General features: G+C 48.8%; 2 protein-coding genes across 2 annotated transcripts in view; both read left to right on the forward strand.

Moving 5' to 3' along the window:
• DNHD1 (dynein heavy chain domain 1) overlaps window positions 1–15,210 on the forward strand; it is a 65,632-nt gene extending 50,422 nt beyond the window's left edge. The window contains exon 14 of the mRNA XM_075061881.1: window positions 14,764–15,210. Coding sequence (XP_074917982.1) covers window positions 14,764–15,120 — 357 coding nt within the window. The 3' untranslated portion in view covers window positions 15,121–15,210. The remainder of the gene's footprint in view (window positions 1–14,763) is intronic.
• The window catches only part of LOC116826882 (dynein heavy chain domain-containing protein 1-like), a 73,897-nt gene continuing 66,177 nt past the window's right edge, over window positions 15,119–22,838 (forward strand). Inside the window, exons 1-2 of the mRNA XM_075061889.1 lie at window positions 15,119–15,366; window positions 21,404–21,602. Of these exons, the coding sequence (XP_074917990.1) occupies window positions 15,148–15,366; window positions 21,404–21,602 (418 nt within the window). The 5' untranslated portion in view covers window positions 15,119–15,147. The remainder of the gene's footprint in view (window positions 15,367–21,403; window positions 21,603–22,838) is intronic.

Consider the following 22,838-nt stretch of genomic DNA (forward strand, 5'->3'; position numbering starts at 1 on the left):
GTTCACATGACTGAAGCACTATCATGGATGGCTATAAACTGTACAGGAGGAAAAGTGAAGGAGTTGCATTGTATGTAAGAGAGCAGTATGATTGCTCAGAGATCCAGTTTGAAACTGGAGAAAAGCCTGTTGAGAATCTTTGGGTAAAGTTTAGAGGCGAGAGCAACAAGGGTGATGTTGCAGTGCGCATGTGCTATAGACCACCGGATCAGAAGGATGAGGTAGACGAGGCTTTCTTCGGACAGCTAACTGAAGTTTCCAGATCATGGGCCCTGGTTCTAATGCAGGACTTCAATCACCCTGACATCTGCTGGGAAAGCAATACAGCAGTGGACAGACAATCCAGGAAGTTTTTGGAGAGTATTGGGGACAACTTCCTGCCACAAATGCTGGAGCAACCGTATAGGGGCTGTGCTCCTCTTAATCTGCTGCTTACAAACAGGGAAAAATTGGTAGAGGAAGTAGAAGTGGGTGGCAACCTAGGCAGCAGTGAGCATGAGATGGTTGAGTTCAGGATCCTGACAAAAGGAAGAAAGGAGAGCAGCAGAATACGGACCCTGGACTTCAGAAAAGCAGACTTTGACTCCCTCAGGGAACTGATGGGCAGTATCCCCTGGGAAGCTAATACGAGGGGGAAAGGAGTCCAGGAAAGCTGGCTGTATTTTAAAGACACCTTATTGAGGGTGCAGGAACAAACTATCCTGAAATGCAGAAAGAATTGTAAATATGGCAGGTGACCAGCTTGACTTAACAGTGAAATCCATGCTGATCTTAAACACAAAAAAGAAGCTTACAATAAATGGGAAATTTGGACAGATGACTAGGGAGGAATATAAAAATATTGCTAGAGCATGTAGAGGTGTAATCAGGAAGGCCAAGGTACAATTGGAGTTGCAGCTAGCAAGGAATGTGAAGGGTAACAAGAAGGGTTTCTACTGGTATGTTAGCAACAAGAAGAAGGTCAGGGAAAGTGTGGGCCCCTTACTGAATGGGGGAAGCAACCTAGTGACAGATGATGTGGAAAAAGCTGAAGTACTCCACGCTTTTCTTGCCTTCGTCTTCACAGACAAGATCATCTCCCAGGCTGCTGCACTGGGCAACACAGTATGGGGAGGAGGTGAGCAGCCCTCAGTAGTGAAAGAACAGGTTAAGGACTATTTAGAAAAGCTGGACGTGCACAAGTCCATGGGTCCAGATCTAATGCATCCAAGAGTGCTGAGGGAGTTGGTGGATATGATTGCAGAGCCATTGGCCATTATCTTTGAAAACTCATGGCGATCGGGGGAAGTCCCGGACAATTGGAAAAAAGCTAATATAGTCCCATATTTTAAAAAGGGAAGAAAGAGAACCTATTTCATGTTCTCTGTGTATATATATAATCTTCCTACTGTATTTTCCATTACATGCATCTGATGAAGTGGGCTGTAGCCCACGAAAACGTATGCTCAAATAAATTTGTTAGTCTCTAAGGTGCCACAAGTGCTCCTGTTCTTTTAGCTAATTTAGACCCCATCATTTTCTTTGTCTAGTTTGGACTATATTTTCCAATGTGCATTACTTTGCATTTATCAACATTAAATTTCATCTGCCATTGTGTTGCGCAGTCACCCAGTTTTGCGAGATCCTTTTGTAGCTCTTTGCAGTCTATCTGGGGCTTACAAAATTGTTCAAGTTATCATCTGCAAATTTTACCACCTTGCTGTTTACCCCCATTTCCAGATGATTTATGATGTCGGAGAAAAACTCAGTTCTCGCTTTTTGTTTGGGTGCAGCAAAATCAAATATTTTATTATTTCTCCAGCAATTGCAATAGAGGGAGGGAATGCCCTAGACACAGGGTCGCCCCAGTCCCGGACCAGTCTCTCAACAGGTAAACAATTACAGCAGCATTTATACCTTTGTTACAGACAATAATAAGCAATAACACAGACCATAATGAGCAACAGCTGCATTTTGTTTATACGTAGGCCATCCTGCTAGCTTATTTTCCTCACTTCTGAGCGCCAGTCTACGTATTTGATTATCAGTGCAAGGTCGTGATAACTTCTCACACAGTTCTTTCCTACTCGCCTCACACTATCCTCGCTTCTACAAATCTCCCGTCATTAGGGTTACAGCTGGCCTAACTCTTGCTAACAGACTGTCATGCATTAAGATCCCCTACAAATCCTTGTCAATTCTTTCGCTTCTTCCACACTCCCCCCTTTTGTACTCCTAGTACAACAGATATTCTCAAATCTCTGTTTGCATTAAGCCGTGGATTTCTGATTCTGCATCAGATGTTTCAGCCTTAGGGATTTTCACTGGATGTAATGACAATGCATGATTAGCAGGGACATGAAAGGTATTACTCTTATTATGTCTTTTACAACAACAACATAATCCTAAACTAACTAACAGCAATGCGAGCAATAATATCCCCATAGCAATAATATGATGAGGTTGTTGTACAGTTTTGATTACACATACTTAGTACACAAAATAGACACTCTCTAAGCTGCATGAAAGGCATTCCCATTCTTTTCAGCTTGATATATATTCTGAAGCATGTGAATTTGCCCTTGCAATTCAGAGATTCTTTGAACCTCTGGTAACAATGAAAGCAAATTTTGAAATCGATCAGGTACTAAGCTGGTCCAATTAAACTAAGGGCTACTTGCAAAATTCTATCTGTAGGCCAATAAAGAATATGATTGCCTGCAGTAGTAATGAGATTAAAATGTATATCTTGCAATGTGGTGGTTTTAACATACCCAGAGCTATCATTAGCTTGAAAAAGTAGGTGTCCTGTCAGGATAGTTCCTTGTCCGCTACCCTCCCAGCAAACATTATCATGAACAGTGACAACTTCCCCTGGCTTCAGTTTATGGATACACTGAAGCTGTAGGGGTCCTAACAGCCAAATGTCCATTGACTCCCTATTCTATCCAAAATATCAGGTGTTATTCTAGGGGCACTGACTATAAATCAGTTAGGTATACCAGGTGGTCTGATTTCCCAGATGTCTCAGTGAATAATCCAGTCCCATATGCATCCTCCCAATGGACCCGGCAGGATTCGGTATGTGGGAGCCCACACCCCCCTAACCGGTCCATATGCTTGGAAGGAGCAGTGTGAATGTCCACACTTCCACCCAGAAAGTCTCCAGTATGTCTCCATGACCACAGATCATATGGTACTCCTGATGTATCTGTAAGGGCAGTGGGCCAAGTCTGGTGCTCAAGATCACTCTGAATGGCCATCAGCTGGTCACTCAGGAAATCCTGAATTTCTAAACATACTAGATCCCACTGCAATGCCTTCCCAGCCTCAGTGATATTCAATACCATCTCTGTTAGTAACTTCTGGGTCATAGAACTAAGGGTGGAAATAACACGTAACTCACTAACTCTAGCCTGTACTTGGGTTAGCTGAGCTTCAGAAATAAGGCTAGTGGCCTTTGTTAGTTAGCCTGATTTCTCATCATGTTCTTGGCTTTTAATAATATTCCAAATGGCTGCTGTGCTATTGGCCCCATCCCATAGGGATCCGGTGAAGTCCCTCTTCTTTCAGAGGAAATAATCCAGGTCCTCTGTTGTGCTAATCTAATGGCAGCCCCTTGTGAGCAATTTGGGTATGTAGAGGTGATCTGGAAACTGGATAAGGGCAATGTAAATTTGAGAGTCCCTAGTGTTGTGTTAATCACAGTCCATTGATATCCTAATACATATCTCTTTGGTGTAGTGCTATATCACATCTGTTGGTTGTATACCTTTAACTAATCTCAGGTACTTTCAAGAGGCATTGACATTAATAGCATAGGAGGGGGTGTACTGCAATAAGGTACAGGTTACATTATTAGTCACTGGAATGGTTTCAATACAAGTAAAATTTCCAATGGCAGAACAAACTCTTTGGGTATTCGTTTGATTATTCACTAATTGGGTAACCAAATAACAATAAGGGCTTCTTTCATGTAACACAGTACAAATTCCAGGAACAGCCATCATATCTACTTCACTATGGAACCCATCAATTTCAATTATAGATTCTTGGGGTTTATTTGTAGTGATATCGTAGATTTCTATTTCCACTGATCCATTTATTCTCCACTCAATTGTTCACTTATATGGGATATCCCGAACTTTAAAAATATTTTTCCTTTTTTCCCCCCCAAACAATCTTTAAATAAATCACTAAAGTGTGAAGGCCTTGGACATTGGTTTTATCAAATATATGACATTGTCTGTATTTGGATGTATTACAGGGGTAACAGTGTAATGGAGGAGGTAGCAGAGGCAGTGGCAACAAAGTGCCTTTGGTACTTGTCATTTAAAAATCCAATTAGAGAGAGCAATACATGCTGAAGTATTTATCCAAAACACAGGACACAGCCTGTAGAATAAACCCCAAAATCCAATCAATACCACATTCCCAAGCAGGATCCCACAAATTTCTTCCTGCCAGTGTATAATTCTTTGTTTCTTCACCAGAATCAGTTCTTTATGTCTTTTCAAGTCAGGAATTCCTGGACTTTGGCAATTTCAGTGGAGTGAGTGTTCCTTCTTCTTTCCTGAAACAGTCGTGGTTCAGCATCCTACAGGGGAGAGGTTACCAGCACATCATCCTGTAATGGTTTTGATTCTTCTAGAAAAATCCAAAGGCACAGTAGGTCTGTCAGTGGGCAAGGGAGAGGTCCTTCACCTTGTCCTTTTTCCCTGCTGTCCAGAAGGCACAAAAAGACAAATAGGCTAAACATCAGTAGGAGAATTCTCCTGAGGTGGAGGGGTCTTTTTGCAGTAAGAATCATGGGTCCAGGCAGTGAGTCTTTGGCACTTCACAGTGGTGTTGGTAGTCAGCAGGACTTAATAAGGGCCTTTCCAGCGCGGACAGGGCATCCTCCCTGTGTGTGTAAGTGGAAATGGGTAGGGGACAGTCTAAGCATTCCAGCTCACCCCCTAAGGGTACCCCATCTTATTTCATGTACGTACATTATGGTCCAACAACCTGGCAGGTATTTAGACAATTGGAATCTTTACACACGTGAAAATCCATCTAAACAATGCCCACTAGAAGGTACCTTCAGTCTAGATAAGATCATACATCTAAGAGGAGCTTTTAATCACCAAAAAGCCTTGGACAGTGTGAGCAATTTGTTTATTGAGGTAAGAATGGGTTTATTTGAAATTCAGCTTGGCCCAGAGATAAAGAGAAAGTTGCTCTGCGTTCAAGGTCAAGAATCAATGCAGACTATGCTAAGTACAAAGAAAAACTGCTTTTGGCCCCAGTTGGCTGTGAAAAAAAAATAGAGGCAAACCAAAAGGCAATACAAAATACAGAACTGAGATTACATTTGCAAAGCTTAACTGTCCAGTGAGATCCAACAGTGTGACCCCGGAGCCGGTGCGGCTTGGTGACACTGAAGAAGCCACAGGCAGCCGACCTGGACTGGACTCTCTGAAAGAGATGCCGCAGGAGATTCCAGGGTGTAAAAGAACAGCCCTCCCAAGAGTAAAGCATGTTGGAAATTCTGGACAAGCTGTATACAGGATAATCTCCCGTCCACCTCTCCCCCTTCTCTGAACATTATACACAGACGTGGCCAGTCTAGGTATGTGTGAGTATGAAAATGGCTTAGGGCTTGGGGCATTAATGTTTTTCCTGAGTGATGTGGGAGCGTTCCCAACACTCTCCATTGTTATTCTATTATTTTATTAATGAAGCTTTAAAATTTAGTCATATGGTGTATTTTCTTTATCTTCCCCCAACGTCCTGCAGTGTCAGCCTGATCACCTGACACGAGGGATAGGTTTATTCCAAATTGTTTCTCTGATCTCCTCAGAGCTTATGTTCAGGACATGGTCATGTGCAAAGAGGTCAAATAATTAGTTATAATTCTCAGTCCCTTTCCTCATCAAATCACACATTTTATAAACATATTCTCTATGACCCATATTATCTCATTTTTTGAATTTTCTATATCTCACCCTGTACGCCTCAGTGGTAATGTGAAACCTTCACAATAGAGCCTTTTAAAATTAATTATATTTAAAGGCCTGTTCAATTGGCAGTTCATTAAATATATTTATTGTTTTATCTGAGAGCTCTGCAACCAGTGTGGGGACTTTATGTAACTCACAGAGTCTTTCTAGTGTGAGGTATTCTTTGATACAGTCTGATTCTTTGTATGCAGGGCATAGCTTGTCTCCTTGGGACAAGAGAGTACTTGTGGGTTGTGAGATTTGTCCATACTCATCCATCATGTCCAGAATATATAGCCTCTCTCTCTCTCCCCCAACCCCATCCCCCTTTCTTGGGCTTCTCTCTCTCTTAGTTCCATGCTTTGCCAGTGTGCTAAGTTCAGCTTCCCATTCTTGGTGTTTACATACTGCTTTCACAGCTTCCTGTTCTTTGACTTTCTGATCAGCGTCCAATCTGGCCATTTCTAACTTGGCATTTGTTTTTATAGATTCATAGATTATAGGACTGGAAGGGACCTCGAGAGATCATCGAGTCCAGTCCCCTGCCCTCATGGCAGGACCAAATACTGTCTAGACCATCCCAGATAGACATTTATCTAACCTACTCTTAAATATCTCCAGAGATGGAGATTCCACAACCTCCCTAGGCAGTTTATTCCAGTGTTTAGCTACCCTGACAGGTTACTACCCTGACAGTTAGAGACTTTTCCTATGTCCAAGCTAAACCTCCCTTGCTGTGTTAAGCCATTGCTTCGGTTCATTCTTAGCTAATTGGGAACATTGTTCCCTTCGCCTTAGGACACCCTTTAGATGCCTGAGACTGCCACCTCATTCCTCTCAGCTCTCTTTTTCCAAAATAACAAACCAATTTCTTTAGCCTTCCTTCATAGCATATTTTCCAAGACTTTTACTCATTCGCTTGTTGGCTCTTCTCTGGACCCCGTCTCATTTTCCACACCGCTCTCAATTAGTGTGCCAGGAACGGACAACTTATCCGCTGGAGCAACAGTTGCAAGATAGCGAAGAATGACTTTTCGTGTCTTGCTTAAGAACACTTTTAAGGCATTGAGAATCCACGTTTGCTTTTTCTCCTGCAACGTATCACATCTGATTGCCAATTTCGCTTGGTCCACTATAACCCCTAATCCCTTCGCATACTCCTTCCTAGACAGTTTCGTCCCATTCTTGATCTGTGTGTGAATCATTATTATTTCCTTCCTAGTGGACCAACTTGCATTTGTCTTGTTAAGGCTTCTTCCTGAGAGTGTACCTCGAGACCATTTCTCCAATTTGTCCAGATCATTTTGAACTTTGACCCTGTCCTCCAAAGCAGTTGCAGTCCCTCCCAGTTTGGTATCATCTGAAAACTTAACAAGCATACTTTCTATGCCAACATCTAAGTCGTTGATGAAGATATTGAACAGAGCCGGTTCCAAAACAGACCCCTGCAGAAACACACTTGTTCCCAATCCTGCTGGAAAGGTATAACCATTAATAACTACTCTCTGAATACAGTTATACAGCCAGCTATGCACCCACCTTATAGTAGCCCCATCTAAGTTATATTTGCCTACTTTATTGATAGGGCTATCATGCGAGACCGTATCAAATGCCTTACTGAAGTCTAGGTATCCACATCCACTGCTTCTCCCTTATCCACAAGACTCATTATCCTATCAAAGAAAGCTATCAGATTAGTTTGACATGATTTGTTCTTTTGTACTATTTCCTCACCAGAAGCAAACAGATCTAGAGCTTGGAGTGTGAACCTCAGCCATATAGCAAGCAGTGTGTAAATGCTATTTGACCTTGCCAACGTGATGTTTTGCTCAGGTCACCCAGAACTTTGAGTCACTGTAGGTATGTCTACACTGCAGGTAAAAACCCGCAGCTGACCTGTGCCAGCTGATGTGGGCCAGGGGACTTGGGCTAAAGGGCTGTTTAATTGTGGTACAGATGTTTAGGCTCGGGCTGGAGCTGGGTTCTAGGACCCTGTGAGTGGGACAGGTTCTAACACACCCGCTTCTCTGTCTCGGCAGCAAGCTCCTCAGGACTGTGCAAGTCCAAACCTTGCTTTACAGGTAACAATCGTTAAACCCCAATGTGCTGGGTTGTCACCGTAGGGGGAAGCCTGGAAGCCATTGGAACCTAGCTTCAGGCTTTCAGGAATACTCCTGCTAATACATCCCAGAATGATGTTTGCTTTTTTTGCAACAGCATTATACTGTTGACTCAAATTTAGCTTGTGGTCCACTGTGACCCCCAGACCCCTTTCTGCCATACTCTTCCCTTGGCAGTCATTTCCCATTTTGTATGTGTGCAACTGATTGTTCCTTCCTAAGGGGAGTACTTTGCATTTGTCTTTGTTAAATTTCATCCTGTTTACCTCAGACCATTTCTCCAATTTGCCCAGATCATTTTGATTTTTAATCCTGTCCTCCAAAGCACTTGCATCCCCTCCTAGCTTCGTATCGTCTGCAAACTTTGTAAGTGTACTCTCTGTGCCAGTGCTTTTCACTATTTTTGAAGTGGGAGCCACTTTGACAAAAAACCTTCAATGTGAGAGCCACATCAACCCGACAAAGATGGTTGAACACACCGAGTTCTTTGTTGGTTGATATGGTAATACTACCATTATTGGTAATATTGCTTGGGGTGCAGGAGGGGGTATTGGGGGCTGACTGTGGGAGGGGGCTCAGGGCTGGGGCAGGGATTTGAGGGACTCCAGGCTGGGGCAATGTGTTTGGGTGCAGGAGCGGGTACGGGGTGCTGGCTCCGGGAGGCTGCAGGTTGAGTGATGGAAGAGCTATTCAGAACCTTCCCATTCAAGGGGGCGGCACTTATTTCAGGTGGCCCCAGCCCCATGCTGCTCCTGGAAGGGGACGATGTGCCCCTGTGGCCCCTGGGGAGGCACGTGGCTCTGCGCACTTCCCCTCTCTACAGGCACTGCCCTCACAACTCCCATGGGCCACAGTTCCCCGTTCCCAGCCAATGGGAGCTTCAGGGGCAGTGCTTGCAGGCAGGAGCAGTGTGCTGAGACCTCTGCTCCCCTTGGGGGCATGTTGGCCACTTCCAGGAGGGGCATGGGGCTGGGGCAGGCAGGGAGCCTGCCTTCGCTGCAGCCCCACTGCACTGCGAGAGAGTGCGATTGACAGGGAGCCGCACTTAGGCTCTATGGGAGCCACCACTGGCTCACGGGCCTTGCAGTGAAGAACACTGATGCCATTATCTAAATCATTTATATGATATTGAATGGAACTGGATCCAGAACTGATCTCTGCAGGACCCCACTTGTTAGGTCTTTCCAGGATGACTGTGAACCACTGATAACTACTCTTTGGGAACGGTTTTCCAACCAATTTTGTACCCATCTTATTGTAGCTCCATCTAGGTTGCATTTCCCTAGTTTGTTTATGAGAAGGTCATGCAAGACAGTATCAAAAGCTTTACTGAAGTCAAAATATACCACATCTACCACTTCCCTCCTAGCCACAAGGCTTATTACCCTGTCAAAGAAAGTTATCAGGTTGGTTTGACACGATTTCTTCGTGATAAAGCCATGCAGACTGTTGCTTATCACCTTATCATTTTTTTGGTGGTGTAAAATGATTGCTTAATTATTTGCTCCATTATCTCTCCAGGTACAGAAGTTAAGCTGACTGGTCTGTAATTCCCCAGGTTGTCCTTATTTCCCTTTTTAGAGATGGGTACTAGATTTGCCCTTTTCCAGTCTTTTGGAATCTCTCCCATCTTCCATGACTTCTCAAAGATAATCGCTAATGGCTCAGCTATCTCCTCAGTCAGCTCCTTGAGTATTCTAGGATGCATTTCATCAGGCCCTGGCAACTTGAAGACGTCTAATTTGTCTAAGTAACATTTAACTTATTCTATCCCTATTTTAGCATCTTCTGATCCTACCTCATTTTCATTGTCATTCAGTATGTTAGGCGTCCAATCGCCACCAGCCTTCCTGGGGAAAACCAAAACAAAGAAGTCATTTAGCACCTCTGCCATTTGCACATTTTCTGTTATTGTTTTTCCCCCCTCGTTGAGTAATGGGCCTACTCTGTCCTTGGTCTTCCTCTTGCTTCTAATGTATTTGTGGAATGTTTTCTTGTTTCCTTTTATGTCCCTAGCTAGTTTGATCTTGTTTTGTGCCTTGGCCGTTCTAATTTTGTCTCTACATACTTGTATTATTTGTTTGTATTTCTCCTTTGTAATTTGACCGAGTTTCCACTTTTTGTAGGACACTTTTTTGATTTTTAGATCATTGAAGATGTCCTGGTTAAGCCAGGGTGGTCCCTTGCCATAATTGCTCTTTCCTTTGCAGTGAGACAGTTTACTCTTGTGCCCTTAATAATGTCTCCTCTGAAAAACTGCCAGTTCTCTTGAACTGCTTTTCCCCTCAGACTTGCTTCCCATGGGATCTTACCTACCAGCTCCCTGAGTCTGCTAAAGTCGCCTTCTTGAAATCCATTGTCTTTATTGTGCTGTTCTCCCTCTTACCATTCCTTAGAATCATGAACTCTACCATTTCATGATCACCTTCACCCAAGGAAATTTCAAATTCTCAACCAGTTCCTCCTTATTTGTCAAAATCAAATCTAGAGCAGCCTCCCCCAGTAACTTTCTCCACCTTCTAAAGTAAAACATTGTCTCCAATACATTCCAAGAAATTATTGGATAATCTGTGCCCTGCTGTGCTATTTTCCCAACACATGTCTGGGTAGTTGAAGTCCCCCATCACCACCAAGTCCTACGCTTTGGATGATTTTTTTAGTTGTTTAAAAAAAGCCTCATCCACCTCTTCTTCCTGGTTAGGTGGTCTGTAGCAGACTCCTAGCATGACATCACCCTTGTTTTTTTACTCCTTTTATCCTTATCCAGAAACTTTCAGCAAGTCTGTCTCCTATTTCCGTCTCAACCTCAGTCCAAGTATAGACATATTTGATATATAAGGCAACGCGTCCTCCCTTTTTTCCCTGCCTGTCTTCCTGAGCAAGCTGTACCCTTCTGTACCAATATTCCAGTCATGCATATTATGCCACCAAGTCTCATGATACCAACTAATAAATTTGTTAGTCTCTAAGGTGCCTCAATTACTCCTCATTGGTTTTGCTGAACATGGCTACCACTCTGAAATATGTCATAGTTGTGTTTCTTTACTAGCATTTCAAGTTCTTCCGGCTTATTCCACATACTTCTCGCATTAGTAAATAAACATCTAAGATACTGATCTGATTCGCCCCCCACTCTTAAATCTGCCTTGTGTCTCCCTTATCCCTCCTGTAATGGCCCATTCTCCCCACAGATTCCGATGCTTCTCCCAGGTCTCCATGTTTCAGTCTTCACTTAAGAGATTAATGGTGACCAGACACTTAACACAATATTAACAACAAGGAGGAAGGAACACAAGCCAAAATAGAGAAAGAACAGGTTAAAGAATGTTTAGATGTATTCAAGCCATCAGGGCCTGATGAAATTCATCCTAGAGTACTTAAGGAAATGGCTGAAGCAATCTTGGAACCATTAACATTTATCTTTGAGAACTCATGGAGGATGGATGAGGTCCCAGAGGACTGGAGAAGGGCAAACACAGTACCTACCTTTAAAAGGGGGAACAAAGAGCACCGGGGGAATTATAGACCGGTCAGTCTAACTTGGATACCTGGAAAGGTACTGGAATAAATTATTTGTTAATTAGTATTATTATTATTGAGATCACCTAGAGAATGATAAGGTTGTAAGGGATAGCCAGCATGGATTTGTCAAGAAGAAATCATGCCAAATCAACCTAATTTCCTTCTTGATAATGTTATTGGCCTGCTGGATAGGGTACAATCCCTTAGCAGCAGCAGACGTGATATATCTTGATTTTGCTGAGGCTTTTGGTACAGTCCCACGTAACATTCTCTCAAGTAAAGTAGGGAAACATGTTCTAGATGTAAGGCAAACCAAACGAGCCAGACAAAGGGGACTTTGGTCTCACCCCACTGGCTAACCACAAGTCACACAAGCAATTCCCTTAGACACTCCAGTTTCCCAGTATCACCACCAGTGCCAGCTGACAGGACCCTGCAACTCATGTGAGAGGAAGGAGCAGAGTTGGCATTAAGCTAAGTTGGGTTAGGCAATGGGAGGGGGGCCATGTGGCGATCACGAGAAGGGCCTGGCCATTAGTTGCTAGGTGACAGAGGGTCGGCCAGGAACTGAGGCCCCCACACAGTATTCAGAGGGAACATTAAGAACAGTCCCACTTCCTCACAGTACTACCGGTGGAAAGGCACCTCCTAAGTTCGTACCAGTATAGAGCAATCATATATCTTGTTTTTTTTCCTCTCGGACATTCCAGTACTGGCCACTGAGCATAATCCCTGCCTGCTGCTATGGTATGTCCTGATCCTGACAGTTTTCCTATCCACAAAGCTAACGCAAGGTGTTGTGGGATGCGTGACATAGCTGAATAGAACTGTGAGGAGAGCAGAATGCATTCAACTAACATAACTTCCCAGCGCTCAGGCATTATTATAAGGCCTAAGCTATATGGACTGGCTAACAACTGGGTGCCATAGAATCACTGTTGGCATTTCAGTATTGCCAATGGTAACCTGCTGGCTGGGAAAGAATGTCCCTGCTTGTGGAACACCAACATCTCCCAGTCGTCAGCGGGCAGGATCGAACCTGGGATCTCTGGAGCTTACTGTGTGAGCTAAAAGCCAACTGCCTGTTAGCTAAGATTGCAGAGCAGATCTCTCTCTCCCTCTATCTCAGAGAACACCACACCCAGGAGGTGTGAGAGTTACACTTGCAGCTTTCTGAACACTTCTGTATTCTTGGTTGTGTCTCAGTTTCCCTTGCATGCTGCATTGTTACCCAGTGAGTGGAATAGAACTGTTTGCTCTCCGGCAGACTGAGACACGTAGATCTGGGTGTCACCAGCTGTCTGGGCCATATTCTCCATATCAGTGGAACATCTGGAAGACAATGGCAAATCCAGTCACCCCGGCATTTACCTCTAGCAACCAACTCTCCAGAGGGAGATGGACCTACCCCACCTCTCCTTAAGGAAGCTGAACAACATTTCCCAGCTTGAGATCAAGGCTGGGAAGGTGTGAGGTGGAGGATAAGAGTGGGCAACTGGAAGGAGGTGGCTCTCACCTGGAGACTGATGAAGGAGATCAGACAGAGCTTGAACCAATGGGTTCCCAGCAATGTGACTGGGCTCTGGGCTAGCCAGAATGGACAATACTTTAACCTTCAGTTCTCTAGACTACCCTAAGGACTCCCTGTGCTGTATGCCAGTCAACAAATAAATCCGACTGTTTTGACAATGCTGTGCCACTGCAAATGCTGGGTGAGGTGCGTTAATCCCTGAAGAATGCACAAGGATCTCTCACGAGTCTGTCTCAGTTGGACTCACTGAACGGAGCTGAGGAGGTGAAGCAGGAGTGGTGAAGGGCGAGAAGTCTGCTCTAAGAAGGTGGTGAAGCTGTGTGACTCACCTTGGAGGCTGAAAGAGACCCCTGGGGTCTGGGATACAGAAGGGGTCTTCTCGGAGACTGAAGCACCGATCCTGTGGATCTGTGACATGAATGTCTTGCACCTTCCCTGACCAGCCCACATGGATGTCAGAGAAGCATCCACGGTGATCCACCAAGGTCTGTTAATGTTCTATGTGGGGAGGTGGGCTGGTGCCAAAACTGGGGTGTGCATGCCATCTAGTGCCCCACCACGTTTGGAAACCTCACAGAGAGCAAGGAATGTGGCCTTTTGTATCCAAAAGTTTGCAGCCCTGCTCAGCATCCCAAACTTGAGTTACGCTGTAATTCCTTCAGTCAGCGCTCATGTCTCGGGCCCAGTAGCATCACATCACCATCTGCAGTTGTCCTGTGAAAGCAATGACCATGAATTGTTTTTCATGCTCTCTCTTAGCCACTGTCCTTGAAAAAACCCTCAGGTCCCCCATTGTGATACTTCCCATGGGTCTGCAAATACAGGAGAATCATGCCTCCTGTATTGACAACAGCACAGTGCACAAATGCTGGGCTATGGATGGCATTATGGGATGGAGAAAATTGACTGCTAGGAACTTGAACTCTAGCTCCCAGAGATCCCTGAGTGAGTCATTTCCATCCCACAACACATTGTGAACATTTCCTGAAAGGCATCGTGCCAGATTGCAACCCACAGCACACTGAGATACCTACGCATCGTGCACCACACTTCGCATTGCCACAGGCACTCCTGGTGAGTACACGCGGTGCCAACACGAGCAGCGAAGTATGCACATGCCCAAACAATATACTGACTTCGGCAGCTCTACGCCGACATGACTTTGTTGAGCAATTTTTAGTGTAGACATGGCCTTAGTGTTGTGGAAATTCTTCCAGAGCATCTCCATGCTGTGGCCTGTAGGGGGCAGAAGGAAGGCTGGGGCCTCACTTTGCTGGGGGCTGGAACGGGGCTGGGGACCAGCCACTCAGTGTCACAGTTCACTCTTGACAGTTGAGAGCCCCTCCAGTTGTCAGTTCTGAGCCTTGCCCTTTCCAGGCTGGAATCCTGTGATTCTTTCACTCTGTAGGCCCTGTTCGCAGGGGACAGCCCCCTTTACCAACTGTGATTGCTCAGCAGGCCACACTGGATTCTGCTGCCCTGCAAGACTTCCTGTTGGAAGCCAAAACAGCCTTTCCAAAGCACAGTATCTTTCTAGTCTTCATAGTAGAAATTAAAGCCTCGCCAGAGCACCGGGTAGTATCTGCATGTGTCTGCTGTCCCTCTGACTGGGGTCTTCCTCTGTCCCCAGCTCCTGGACACCTGGGAGGCCTTCGTGTACCAGCAGCAGGAGGCCTCAGACTTCATTGTCTCACGGCGTCTCAGCATCATTGCTGAGCTTGTAGACTCGCTGCAGAGAGCCAGACAGGAGCTGCAGGAGTTGCTGACCATGGCCACCACAGGGCAGTTCCTGGACCCCTCCCAGAGCCCACGTGCAATGGAGCAAGAGCTGCGAGAGCTGCACCGCCGCTTCCAGGCCATGACCACCCGTGTGGCTGAGCTGTGCCGCTCCCAGAAGATCCTCACAGGCATGAGAGCAACGGGGCCCCATCCTGCATCTGTGGGAATACAACCCCAGGGCTCCCTACTTGTCCCTGTTACTTCCTAGAGCACACACCCTTGCATCCCCAGGGAAATGCCCTCCCCTCCCCTCCCTGTGTCCCAGGGGGCTCCTCCAACCTGGGAGAGAGCCTGCAAAGTGAACGTCATGCCCTTGCTCTTCCCAGGGGAGCAGACAGACGTCTCCTTTGTGGCCAGGAGCCGGGGGCTCATTGAAGCCCATGAGCACGTCTGGAGGCTGTTCCGCACCATCTCTGAGCAGATCACTGAATGGAGGTGCCTCGCCTTCAGCAAGGTAATAACCAGCGCCTCCTCACAGCTTGCCCAGCCCTGGGCTCCCTCCCTAATGACACACAACCCCTGCTAGCGCAGCCCTGCCCCCCACAGCACGGCCTGTGCCCCTCACTCCTGACCCGCAGCCCCTGCTAGCCCAGCCCTGGGCTCCTTCCCTCACTCCCGACCCGCAGCCCCTGCTAGCCCAGCCCTGGGCTCCCTCCCTCACTCCCGACCCGCAGCCCCTGCTAGCCCAGCCCTGGGCTCCTTCCCTCACTCCCGACCCGCAGCCCCTGCTAGCCCAGCCCTGGGCTCCGCCCCTCACTCCCGACCCGCAGCCCCTGCTAGCCCAGCCCTGGGCTCCTTCCCTCACTCCCGACCCGCAGCCCCTGCTAGCCCAGCCCTGGGCTCCTTCCCTCACTCCCGACCCGCAGCCCCTGCTAGCCCAGCCCTGGGCTCCCTCCCTCACTCCCGACCCGCAGCCCCTCCTAGCCCAGCCCTGGACTCCCTCCCTTACTCCGAACCCACAGCCTCTGCTAGTCCAGCCCTGGGCTCCCTCCCGACCTGCAGCCCCTTCTAGCCCAGCCCTGGGCTCCTTCCCTCACTCCTGACCCGCAGCCCCTGCTACCCCAGCCCTGGGCTCCCTCCCTCACTCCGAACCCACAGCCCCTTCTAGCTCAGCCCTGGGCTCCTTCCCTCACTCCTGACCCGCAGCCCCTGCTACCCCAGCCCTGGGTTGGCTCCCTCCCTCCCTCCCAACCTGCAGCCTCTGCTAGCCCAGCCCTGGGCTCCCTCCCTCCATCCCTCCCGACCCACAGCCCCTTCTAGCCCAGCCCTGGGCTCCCTCCCTCCATCCCTCCAGACCCACAGCCCCTTCTAGCCCAGCCCTGGGCTCCCTCCCTCACTCCCAACCCGCAGCCCCTCCTAGCCCAGCCCTGGACTCCCTCCCTCACTCCGAACCCACAGCCCCTGCTAGTCCAGCCCTTGGGCTCCCTCCCTCACTCCCGACCTGCAGCCCCTGCTAGCCCAGCCCTGGGCTCACTCCCGACCCGCAGCCCCTGCTAGCCCAGCCCTGGGCTCCCTCCCTCCCTCCCGACCCGCAGCCCCTTCTAGTCCAGGCCTGGGCTCCTTCCCTCACTCCCGACCCACAGCCCCTGCTAGCCCAGCCCTGGGCTCCCTCCCTCCCTCCCTCCTGACCTACAGCCCCTGCTAGCGCAGCCCTAGGCTGCCCCCAGTGCTGCCACTGCCCCTCACTCCTGATCCGCAGCCCCCGGGTAGCCCAGCCCTGCCCTCATCCCCCCCAGCTCTGCAGCTGCCCCTCACTTCTAACCCACCAAGCCCCTGAGGTGGAGCCTGCTCCTGCAGGATTATGACATGGACGTGGTCCATATGAAGGGAAGTGCCAACCTGATAACGGACATGTTGTCCCGGGGAGGGGGCCCTGAACTTCCCCAGGTCACTGGGCAGAGTGACCCCGCTCAGTTCAGTCTCGAGGGGGGGAGGGATGTGACACAGTAGGGGCAGAGGAGGATTGACCTGGGAATATTGGGTGGAAGTGTTACTAGTTTACTGTCTTCTGCTAACATGGGGCGTGCCTCCATTTCCCTGGGGTACTGCACCAGTACAAGATGGGGATGGGAAACAAGGGGGTGACTGAGGGATGATACTTGATGGCCAGCATGTAAACAATCGCAGCTGCCCTTCGTAACCTGAGCCAGGAAGGGGCTGGGGCCAGGTGACACCTCTGCCCCGGAAACTGGACAAAGGCTGCGGGAGATGGCTGGGAGGTTTTTAGTTTGGAGCTGGCTGGGGAGATGGGGGAAGGCCCAGAACCTGGGTCTGGGCTCCGTGGGGCTCCCCAAGATGGACCTGACTGAGGGATCCTGGTTTCTGTACCTACAAGCTTTGGTTTGGACTGTGTTCCTGCTGTCTAATAAACCTCTGTTTTCCTGGCTGGCTGAGAGTCCTGGTGAATCGCAGGAAGTGGAGGTGCAGGGCACTGACTCTTCCACACTCCGTGACACCCGGTGAATCGCAGGAATAGGGGGTGCAGGGCCCTGACTCCCCCACACTCCATGACACCCGGTGAATCACAGGAATGGGGAGTGCAGGGCCCTGACTCCCCCACGCTCCATGACACCCGGTGAATCACAGGAATGGGGAGTGCAGGGCCCTGACTCCCCCACACTTTGTGACAGGGACCATAATGACAAAACCAGGAAGAAATGTGGGTTTCACACCCACAACCATTGAGAAGTGATTTCTTGCCAGACAGACGCTATCAAACGACATTTTTTTTAACCAGCTTATCTGGTGCCAGTGGGAGCCATTAGGACGAGGTCTGCTTCTTAACAGCCGGATAGTCCAGGGTTTCAATGTCATTTAGATGGACTGATTGATATCTGCTTACTAGTGAATAGCGCTGCTTTTTTAACGAGCTGGCGCTAGCCGAAGCCTTATATGCTTTTATTGCCTGTAATATGCTAAGACAAAGCCTTATCATTCTTCTTCTTTCTCTCCTTCTCGCTCTTCTTCCCTCTTCTCTTTCCTTCTAGCCTGCCTCTCTTCTCATCTCTCTGGTTCTTGTACTTGCTGTTTCGTAGTTTATTTTCTATTTGGTTGGATCATGGATCTTCTTGCTACATGTTTTTCTCTATTTAGTAGTTCAGATTGTTTTTGTAGACCTTTTTTTAAGGATCTATCTGCGTCCAAGCATATTGCTATGTTGACATGCCCGCACTGCTAAACAGCAGTGCATGTGCAGGCCGGCGTCGACACACAGGACTTTCTGAAGGGAGAGGCAGGTTTGTTGCCTGGAAAACAGCTGTTTGAGAAACTGAGATTGAACACAGGTAGGTTGGTGCAGGTGGTTGACGAAGTCAGGCCTTCGGTGTGGGGGGCTAAGTAAAGATAATAGAGAAAGCAGTGCTTTTTCTCTGTTTTAAAATTCTTTCCAATCTTCCCCTTTGTACCACTGCGAGGACAAACAACAGTTTGGTTTAAGAAGGCTGATCTGATCACTGTGATAACACGGGGCACCAGGCTCCCAAGCTCTGTCACACTGCCTGGGTAGGCTCCGTAGATAGGCAGGGGGCTGTAATCCAAGGCCCCAGTCTAGCAAGTGGAAGAACTGCAGAAGTCCACCCTAGGAAAGGCAAAGGCATGAGCCTGACAGCTGAGGGTGTGGCTCAGAGACGAGGGAGGCTACCGCTCGGGACCATGACAATGGCTAGTTACAGTCATTTCCATTCTGCTTTTCTCCATCTCTTCCTGTAGTTACTATTTTCCATGGCAACCTGTAAACACGAGTTTGGCTGAAGAACATTCTGGATGTCGTGCCTTCTAAGGATTTGGGCGAGGAATGCCCTGTTAAAACGTTCAAACTCTTCTTTCTCTCAAGCGTCCAATGGCCCCTTTGTATTGAAACTGAAATGTTCCTTCAGTCGTCCCGGCCTGCAGCCTTCATGGTGGGTGGATCTGTTGCATTGGCTCTGCAACTTCAACGTGGGGCTCGTCTTCTTTAATGGTGGTGAGTGCGGAGCACTCCAGAAGTCTTCTGGGGTTTGCACCTGAGATTAGAAGCACCTTCCCCCACCCATGGGGGGATAATCGTAAAGGGGAACACTAGCCCTTTTTTCAGTCCCAGTTAGTCCCAGAATGCATGTGTGAAGAATTAACTATAAAGGGCCAGAACCTCGTCAGGTGTAAATCATCATTGCTTTATTGACTTCAATGTCTGCTGAGGATCTGGCCCCCAGTTATATCCTTCAGTTCCTCTCTTTCGTTCCTCTTTTAGTTCCTTGCCTAGTTGCTGAAAGTTTTACAACAATCCCTGAGGTGGAGCCTGCTCCTGCAGGATTATGACATGGACGTGGTCCATATGAAGGGAAGTGCCAACCTGATAACGGACATGTTGTCCCGGGGAGGGGGCCCTGAACTTCCCCAGGTCACTGGGCAGAGTGACCCCGCTCAGTTCAGTCTCGAGGGGGGGAGGGATGTGACACAGTAGGGGCAGAGGAGGATTGACCTGGGAATATTGGGTGGAAGTGTTACTAGTTTACTGTCTTCTGCTAACATGGGGCGTGCCTCCATTTCCCTGGGGTACTGCACCAGTACAAGATGGGGATGGGAAACAAGGGGGTGACTGAGGGATGATACTTGATGGCCAGCATGTAAACAATCGCAGCTGCCCTTCGTAACCTGAGCCAGGAAGGGGCTGGGGCCAGGTGACACCTCTGCCCCGGAAACTGGACAAAGGCTGCGGGAGATGGCTGGGAGGTTTTTAGTTTGGAGCTGGCTGGGGAGATGGGGGAAGGCCCAGAACCTGGGTCTGGGCTCCGTGGGGCTCCCCAAGATGGACCTGACTGAGGGATCCTGGTTTCTGTACCTACAAGCTTTGGTTTGGACTGTGTTCCTGCTGTCTAATAAACCTCTGTTTTCCTGGCTGGCTGAGAGTCCTGGTGAATCGCAGGAAGTGGAGGTGCAGGGCACTGACTCTTCCACACTCCGTGACACCCGGTGAATCGCAGGAATAGGGGGTGCAGGGCCCTGACTCCCCCACACTCCATGACACCCGGTGAATCACAGGAATGGGGAGTGCAGGGCCCTGACTCCCCCACGCTCCATGACACCCGGTGAATCACAGGAATGGGGAGTGCAGGGCCCTGACTCCCCCACACTTTGTGACAGGGACCATAATGACAAAACCAGGAAGAAATGTGGGTTTCACACCCACAACCATTGAGAAGTGATTTCTTGCCAGACAGACGCTATCAAACGACATTTTTTTTAACCAGCTTATCTGGTGCCAGTGGGAGCCATTAGGACGAGGTCTGCTTCTTAACAGCCGGATAGTCCAGGGTTTCAATGTCATTTAGATGGACTGTGGGGATGTGACTTTCTGCTTCTCAGCTAATAGCTGCTGCTTTTTTTAACCTGGCTGCAGCCGAAGGCCTTAGGCTTTATGCCTTGTAATATGGCTACAGACAAAGGCCTTATCTTTACCCTCCTATGCCCCATGTCACAGGCTCTTTGGCCCAAGGCTCTCTTGGCTCCGTATGGCCCCTGGGAGGAACCCCTTTCAGTGTGACAGTCCCTGCAAGGGTGGCTCTCTCTCTCCAGCCCCCTGCCTCCTGGGACTGTACATCTGAGCCTCCCGCATGCCTGGCCCTGCCTGGGCCCCTCAGAAAGTCCCTTCGCTCTGGGCCCCAGGGCCCCCACTGCCAGAGAGAGCAATGCCCCCGATACCTAGCCTGCAGGGACCCTCAGCCAGCGTCAAACAGGAGGTTTATTGAGTGTCTGAACACAGCCCAGGCAGTTCTCAGGGGCCTAGGAACTGGCCAGTCTCAACCCCAGCCATCTGGATCTGTCCCAGTCCCCATGGGCCCAGGCTGTTCCTTGTCCCCAGTCCAGCCGCCCCCTCCTTCCAGCCGAGCCCCCTATATTCCGCCCCCACACACAGTTCCTCCTCCGCCTTTTGTCTGTGGTCCAAAAACAGATCACCCGAGCCTGCTCTCTTCCATCCTTTGTTCCCACTGGCTGGCTTCCATGATAGCCTCTGGGTCACTGTTCCACAAGGCTGCTAGGCGAGGTCACCCCTGGCCCTCTCCCACCACCTCGTTACACACACAGCACACAGGGAAAACTAAGACACACAGTGCTCATGCAAAACACTTCATCACACCCCACCAATCCCAACCCGCAGCCCCCACTGTCCCAGTCCTGGGCTCCCCCCAGCTCTGCCAGTGCCCCTCACTCCTGACCCACATCCCCCTGCTACCCCAATCCTGGGCTCCCTCACAGCTCTGCTGGTGCCCTGCGCTCCTGGCCCAGAGCTATTCCAGCCCACCCCAGCTCTGCCAGTGACCCCAATCCTGACCTACAATCTCCCTTGTTATCCCAAATTTGGCCTCCTCCCACACATTCACAGCTTTGCTGATTCCCACCTGCAGTCACCCCTGCTATTCCATAGGGCTCTCCTGAGTGTGGATGGGTTTGCCTGAGGGATGCACCCCCATCCAGGGCTATCTGAGCACTCACTGGTCTTTCTGTCCTACCAGTTCAACACCCCCCTGGCCACAGAGAAGATGGCTGAGTGGCAGAGGGAAGCGTCCCACATGGAAGAGTCCCTGCCTGCCGATCACTCCATCCTGCAGGCCTGTGTGCACATGATCACTAGTTTCCAGCAGTTTCTGCCCCTACTTCAGAAGCTGGCCAGCTCACTCATGAAGAGTAGCTGCTGGAGGGAGTTCTTCACGGGTGAGCCCTGCAGGGAGCGATGGGAAGGGAAATCCATAGCAGTTCTGTGGAGACTTGTATCCCTGGGGCCCTGCATTCTGCTCTGGCACCTTCAGGCCCAGAAAGGCCTTGACAAAGTGGAGGGAGCTCCAGGCAGCCCCAGCAGGGCTGGAGAGGCAGAGCTCTGGGAGAAACGGAAGGAACCATATCTGCCCTACTGGCTCTGAAAGGGGTGAGGGACGATCAGTCTGGGGAGAGCTCCTGGGGTTTATGGTAGAGTAACCTGGACACGAGGGAAGTTGGTTCAGGCATGGTCCAGCAAGTGAAAGGGTCTGTCCTGCTGGAAAAGCATCAGTGCCCAGAGCATGGCTTCATGCGCCAGAATTTGGCAGGCAAAGGCGACCCAATGGCAGGTCTGCGGGGCACAGGGACCTGGGCTGATGTAAAAGACTGTTGGCTCTTTGCCTCAGTTCTGCATGACATGCTGATTAAAAACTGGCACTATACCAAATCAGTGTGGCCCATGAAATGGATTAAAAACTGGCTACCGGAGAGAGTCCAGAAGGGACTCAGGATTGGGGACACATTGTCTCATGACAATGAGAAGCATGGTCCGGTGGTCACGGCACCAGCCGGAGACTTGGGGTCAGTTCCCTACTCTGCCATGGATTTTTGTGTGACCTTGGCCAAGTCACTTAGCTTCTCTGGGTCTTGGTCACATCTGTACAGTGGGGATAGCCCTTCTCTCACTCCTCCCTTCCCACCCCATGGATTGATGAAAAGTGCTGTGTCAGAGCTAGGGGCGTTGATGTGTTGGGGGCAGGGTGTGTGTGTGTGTGACGTTCTGAGTGTAATATAACATCTCACTGAAAGGTGACAGGGCCAGAAAGAGTTAATTAACTCACCAACTGACCTGACCCATGGGTGACTTTAAGGACTGATTAGGAAGATACTAAATGAACAGAGCTTTGAAATGCAGCTGCAGTGTTAGAGGTAGAAGGGAAGGTGTTTGCTCAGGTCTTGGGATGTCAGCAAACAAGTCTTGTCTATTGCTGTGGCTTTGATTCAAAGATCAAAAGAGGAATATTAACATTTAGGAAGACACTTGTGTGAAATAGTAGTATTGTCTATGTGTCACTTTGAAGGTTGTAGTAACCTGTATCTGAACTGTTAATGGATAAATTACCCTGTGCTAATTGCCAGGATGGTTGGAAGGAGAGTTAAGCCTATTGTTTTCTCAGGGCAAAAGGGTGCTGG

Source organism: Chelonoidis abingdonii, chromosome 1 (genome assembly GCF_003597395.2).
Source record: "Chelonoidis abingdonii isolate Lonesome George chromosome 1, CheloAbing_2.0, whole genome shotgun sequence".
NCBI lineage: Eukaryota > Metazoa > Chordata > Testudines > Testudinidae > Chelonoidis > Chelonoidis abingdonii.